The sequence below is a fragment of the Corapipo altera genome, unplaced genomic scaffold (genome assembly GCF_003945725.1).
Source record: "Corapipo altera isolate COAL_440 unplaced genomic scaffold, ASM394572v1 346, whole genome shotgun sequence".
NCBI classification, from domain to species: Eukaryota; Metazoa; Chordata; class Aves; order Passeriformes; family Pipridae; genus Corapipo; species Corapipo altera.
Window position 1 is genome coordinate 1 of NW_020886558.1, and position 5991 is coordinate 5991.

General features: G+C 44.0%; 1 protein-coding gene across 1 annotated transcript; it reads left to right on the top strand.

The window, feature by feature from the left end:
• Positions 1 to 2481: 2481 nt before the first annotated feature.
• LOC113941247 (SHC SH2 domain-binding protein 1-like) lies at positions 2482 to 5674 on the top strand (the record flags this gene model as incomplete). The annotated part of the gene is made up of 5 exons (XM_027632404.1): positions 2482 to 2667; positions 3573 to 3691; positions 4425 to 4511; positions 4854 to 4992; positions 5234 to 5674. Coding segments are annotated over 5 exons (854 nt in total), but the record flags the coding sequence as incomplete, so codon positions are not given.
• Positions 5675 to 5991: the final 317 nt, after the last annotated feature.

Here is a 5991-nt window from a genome sequence, read left to right on the forward strand (position 1 = left end):
ACTTGAGAGATGTCCTTGTTTGCATGTCTTAAACTGCTTCAGGGGTACACTGAGCCCCACGGTCAGTACAGCCCTGGGGAATGCAGAGGGAACGAGCCAGGGGCTGTTAGAACTTGGTTTATGGCACTTGGAGCACGTCAGCAGTGACTGCATTCTGTGAAGCATGTGGGTAAAGGAGGCACCTTTTGGTGTACCACATTCTTTTCTGTGAAAAGAATTTTGCCTTGTCTAGGATATGTTTCTCTCTCTCCTCACCCTTCTTGATAACTCAGTGCAATTCCTCTGCTTTGGGCAGGCACATTCTGTTGCAGTGTAATTGTTTATTGCTGGGGCTTGTGCAGCTCAGATTCTTATACAGTGGCATTTTTATCTTGTCAAAGCTTCTTAATGGGAAGAAGGGTGAGAGTTTAATTTCCTGCTGTTCTGGACCTGAATTTTTCTTGCCCTTTTTGTTTTATGAGTGTTGTTTTCTTTCTTGCCCATCTCTTGTGTGTGTTTGATTTATACAGATGAACATGCTGATAGCCAGTGCATTTGCAGGATAAGGGACTTTGATAAAGTGCTTTATTTATCTCAAGACTGACATTGATCTAAACTTGTGTGTGGTGGTATTTATTGCTTTTCAAGCTTTGAGGAGGCAGTAATACAAACACTGCAGTAGCACATATTAAAGGGTGAGGTGCTCTATTTTAAGGAGCAAGGCACAGAAGGACCTGTCTTTAGTACCAACTACACTGAGAATGAGTAGATGTCAGGGTTTTTAATCTTCTTACATGGACTCTTGTTGGATAAGGCATTAGAGCAATAGTAGCAGCCAAAAACCTTTGAAGTAGGAGCATCAAGACAAACTTTGCTGGCACTAATCTGAGCAGCTGCTGCTTTGGTGGCTTCCTTGGGATGAAGGGCTGACTCATGAGAGATAAACTGTCACTTTGCTTAGTAGAGCTTTTATTTTTTTCTCCAGCCACTCTTTCAAGTCAGTACCAAGGTTGAAAGTAGGAAGAGTAGTAAGTCAGGGATAAATAAAAACTTCCAGGAACTAAGTAAGGTTAAAGCAGTAGCTGCTGCAGGAAGTCATGGCAAGGAGAACTTCCATGCTTGACAAATCTGTGATGCAAAGGCACTTGAGAGCTTCCCTTCTGCTTGTGCAGTAGTTGTTCCAGCTGGACTTGGGACCTTTAGCATCAGCCCCTCTGTGATCAGTGTTACTGGATGACAATTGGCTTGAGCTCCTGTGCAGCCCCTCGTGCAGGCAGGGGTACAGCCAGGACTGTGTTGTGTTGAACAGCACTGGGCACCAGGGGAATCTTTCCTTCTCTGTTCCTTGCCTTGCATTGGCTTCCTGCTCTCTACTAGAGCTGCCAGTTCAGAGGTGAAGTGTGAAGCAAGCTGAAAGCATAGCTAGAGAACCTGCAAGGTAGTCTGTAGGACACTTAGTCCCCAAACTCTTGCCTTGGCTATTAACCCCTTTCTGTGGTGGTGTGAAATTAAACCAGCTCTGCCACTTGCTGTGCTGTGCTGCTCTCCCTTGATGTGCTGGAAGTAAACTGCCCCATGCACCTCCTCTCCAGGGGTGACCACAAACCAGGGCCAGTGGGGAAAGATTTCTTAGTATCATATGTTGAAGTTCCAATTACTTAACTTTGCATTCCATTGGCTGTCTTTAAAACTTTCTGCCACCTCTTGTTCACGGTTTGTTCTTTCTTTTTTTTGAACCTTTCTAATTGCACATGGCAGCATTCATTTCTGTACTTGGCTACAAGCTGCCACTCAGGCACTTCTTGTCTGAGTTTGTCTGTGCTTTCAGAAGATGATAGGACTCGTGCTGCTTTAATAGATGTTGCATTCTTGCTTTCCTTATTATGATTCTTGTCAGTGACAAGCAATAAAAGCTTTACTTGCTCATAAATTTCCCTGTAAGTTTTTGAATGCTGACAACTGTGGATGGCTCAGTAAATCAATGTTGGCAGATGCTTGTGAAAGCTTCTTTTAATCTGAGTTCATCTGGAAGCCTGTGTAACACAAACACACAATTTTCACCCAAGTTTCATGTTGATTAAGGCTCACTAACAATATCAAGTCCTTTGCCCTTTTTTCCTTGTGTTGTGGTGATGCCTGCTTTTACTTTCTGTGCTCTTTGAAACCTCTGCCTGCTCTAGTGAATTGGTGTCCTTTGAAAGCAGACTGGAGGTGCCTGTGTGTCCTCCTTGCATCCCCCTGCTCTCTTGTAACTTTGGGAGTGAGAACTTTGGCCTTAGCAAATGTGAGCTCAGTTACCCATTTGTTCAACTGTCTCAGCTAATTTTGCATTTTGTCGTGTGCCATTCCAGGAAGGTAAATTTGAATTTGGCTCTGAGTGCCTGTACCTTGGCACAGAGGGGCCCAGGTGAGGGTGTAGCCTGGCAGAAAATCCTCTTCAGTGTATTAGTCCCTCAAGTTTTAAACCTCCACCTTTAATTTAAAGGTCTGTTATGTACTGAGCACCTCTTTGTCACCAGTTATTCTTCACACCTGCCCCTTCCCCTCTGCTTTCAGGCTATGGGATGCCAGATGATATCGTGATAGAAAAGCAGGGCAAAGGGGACAACTTCTTTGACTGTACAGGAGCCAATGTGAGAATCTCTGGTTTGAAGCTGGTGCAACACGATGCTGTGGAGGGGATTATAAGTAAGTGTAAAAGCATCCTGACCTTTTTGTGACTCTGTCATAATTTAGTGTTAGAATTAAAGCTGGGACCCAGTGTTGGAGTTGACTAGTTTCAACAAAATATTCTAGAGAGGAGCCCTACAGGTATAAACATCAAAACTTCTTCCTCTTCTCAACTTGCTTATAATGTGGACATCAAAATAACTTTGTTCTTCCAAGCTCTTGTGGCTCTTGTATTTTATTATACTGGGATAAGATCATTTGACTTGATCACTGTTCTGTTGTTAAGGCAACCTGACTCTGACTGCTGCACAGCCTGTGTCAGGCTACCTGGAAAGGAAATAATTGCTCTTTGCACAGAAAGCCCCCCCTGGCAATACTCAGCTGTAGCTGACCCAGCCAGTGCTCCCCTGAGGAATGGCATATGCTGTGGTGTAAACTTTGGTTCTGACAGCAGGTTCAAACTGAGACTCAACCAATCCTAAATTGTATCCAATGAGTTTATTGGCCATGGCCTCCTGTCTTTGCAGAAGGGGCTGATTAATACTGATTAGTACTTTGCCTCAACAGACATTTGATTTTATCACGTTAAAATGTTTGTTAACACTTGCATGCATGTGTTTAGTATCTTTTGAATTCAAAATTCTCTTAGGAATGTAATGAAAAGATTGTTGCTGTTTGTTTAAAAAAGAAAAGCTGACAAACCTTTGGCTGGTGCTCCCTTGCAGCAGTGTTCCTGCTTGTTCTAGAAAAACAGCACGAGTTCAAACCTGCATGGGCAAATCATGAAAATTAACCCAAAGTGGATAAAATTAAAATGGGAGTTTTATCACAGTGCAAAAATGCTACAAGGCTGTCTGTCTGTAGGAGGGCTTTGTCTTTGCATGAGTGTTTCATCCAGCAGTAATTGGTTTCTGTGCATGCAGATATCCATCGTGGGAAAACCACCCTGGAGAACTGTGTGTTACAGTGTGAGACCACGGGCATTACAGTGCGGATGTCAGCTGAGCTGGTGATGAAGAACTCTGATCTCTACGGGGCCAAGGTAGAGCCTAATCCTTAACTCTGCCTTATTTCCTAATTTAAACTAAAGGTTTCTGTTTGGAAATGGTACAGTCAGTCACAGCGTGACTTGTGTCGCTCTGGAGAGAACCTTTACAAATTAATTTTAGACAGCTACACGTTATTGAGTTTCAGAGATTGGTCCCAGGGGTCTTGTATCCTCTGACACTGTCCACTGAAATGTCTCATGCTGATTTGAGTGTGATGATGGGAAGTGATGTTGCAGCAGCAGACATCTATGAAATAATAATTGATGCATTGCTGGAGTGATTCACATCCTGCAATATTTTTAAAGTGATTTTCTGTTTTCTCTGCCCATAAATAGTTTTCTTATGAAACCCTGTGTTTGTTCTGCCAGTGAAATGCTGTTTTGGACACCTTGTGCATGGATTCTTACAGAAGGACGATAAACACAGAAACGAACTCTGATTAGGACACTTTGAAGAATGATGGGGCTTGGGGTGTTGAGAGGGATGACTAAAGAACAAGAAAGTAATGTGAGGCTGTGCAGCTACTCTTCACCTGGCTTTTCTGGCCTGGGGGCAATAATACAGTCCCTGTGGCCTCAACCTTGAGTCTTGCTTTTTAATTTATGGTAACACAAATTTGCCTTGTGATAACTGGGAGATGAACACACAGATCTGCAACGGAGTCATCAAGTGATATTGTAAATGTGCCTGAACTATTTGTGAACTGCTGCCAATTGTGTCTTGCAGGGAGCTGGTGTGGAAATTTATCCAGGGAGTACGTGCACCCTGCGCCGCAACAGCATACACCACTGCAAGGAGGGGATACTGCTCAAGGTCAGTCCCAGGCACAATGCACTTGTTTTCCAAAAGCTTACAGCTGCTAGAATTAGTAACTCATGTTTAGGTTGCCTTAAAGCCTTGCTGCATTATGCTGAAACTCTTACATGTCACCTATGATGATAATGGTACTTGTTTGCCTTGGGTTGGCCACCACAGCAGTCAACTGGTTTGATTTCTTATCTGCCAGAAAGAGAAGATGCCTTTTGCAATGCCACTTGTATAGGCAAATGATCCAGCCCCAGCCAATACATGGAACTGATTCCACCTAAAACTGGAAGACTTTAGCAGCCCTTTAGCTGGACATGACGTGTGGGATTTTTCTTTTTTTTTCTGCAGAGCTTCTTAGATGAACCTTATGATGTTCCCAAGATAACCATGGTTAAGAATGTGATCCATAATAATGAAGGATATGGTGTGGTCCTGGTTAGACCAGGACCCTTGGAGGTAAAGGGTGCTTCAGCACAGACAACAAAAGGTATTTCTTTTTCTCTTCTTAGAAGAAACTCCTAAAACTAGTAAAGCTAGTACACCCAGGCTTTTGGATTGAATAATTCATAGTTTGTATTTGAAATTTGTGGCTGTCACGAAGTAGCAAACCAAAGAGTGAGTGGGATGAGGTGAAGATGTTAAGACTGAAGAAAATGAATTCCAGGAGGTTTTAGTGATGGGGCTGTTTTGCACGACTGTGGTGACACTCCTGCTGTTTCCTGCCTTAGGGAATGCACAACCTACCCAGTCAGGTGATGAGACAGCCTCTGTGGAGGAGGTGGGGCAAGAACAACCACCTGAGTGTGTGACTGATGAGTTGGAGCGTTCTGAGCGAGCTGGGACTTCTGGGCAAACTGAAGGCAACTGTGAAATTGCAAATGAACTTGGGGCTACTGCTGCAAAGAAGAGCAAGATGCACAAGAAAAGACTGAGTGAAGTGGGAATTACAGAAGCTGATGAAGACTTCCTGTCCCAGGATATGTTTGTCTCTGTTGAGGGCAATCAGTTCAAGTGGAATGGGAAAGGAAGTTTTGGTACCTTTGTTTTCTGAGTGTCCATTGCAGCAGACAATTTTTACAGTTACTGATCAGATCACATGCCTGTGTTGTGCTTTGATGTTGTGCATTTATTTCCCAAGTGTAACCCTTATTAAAGAACTGGGGCTAAAACTCATTTTGTGACTCTTTCCTCTCTTCCTTTCAAAACTGTAACTCTGATGAGTGAGCTGCACCACGTCAGAGAATGGGTGAAGTTGGAAGGGACCACAGTGGGTCCATCAACAGGCCCAGCTCCCTCAGCCTCTCTCACAGGACAGGTGCTCCAGTGCAGCCCTTTGTAGCCCTCTGTTGGACCTGCTCCAGGAGCTCCTTGTCTCTCCTGTCCTGAGGAGCCCAGAACTGGACACAGCAGTCCAGGTGATCCTCTCCAGGGCTGAATAGAGGGGCAGGATCCCCTCCCTCAACCTGCTGGCAGTGCTCTTCCTAAT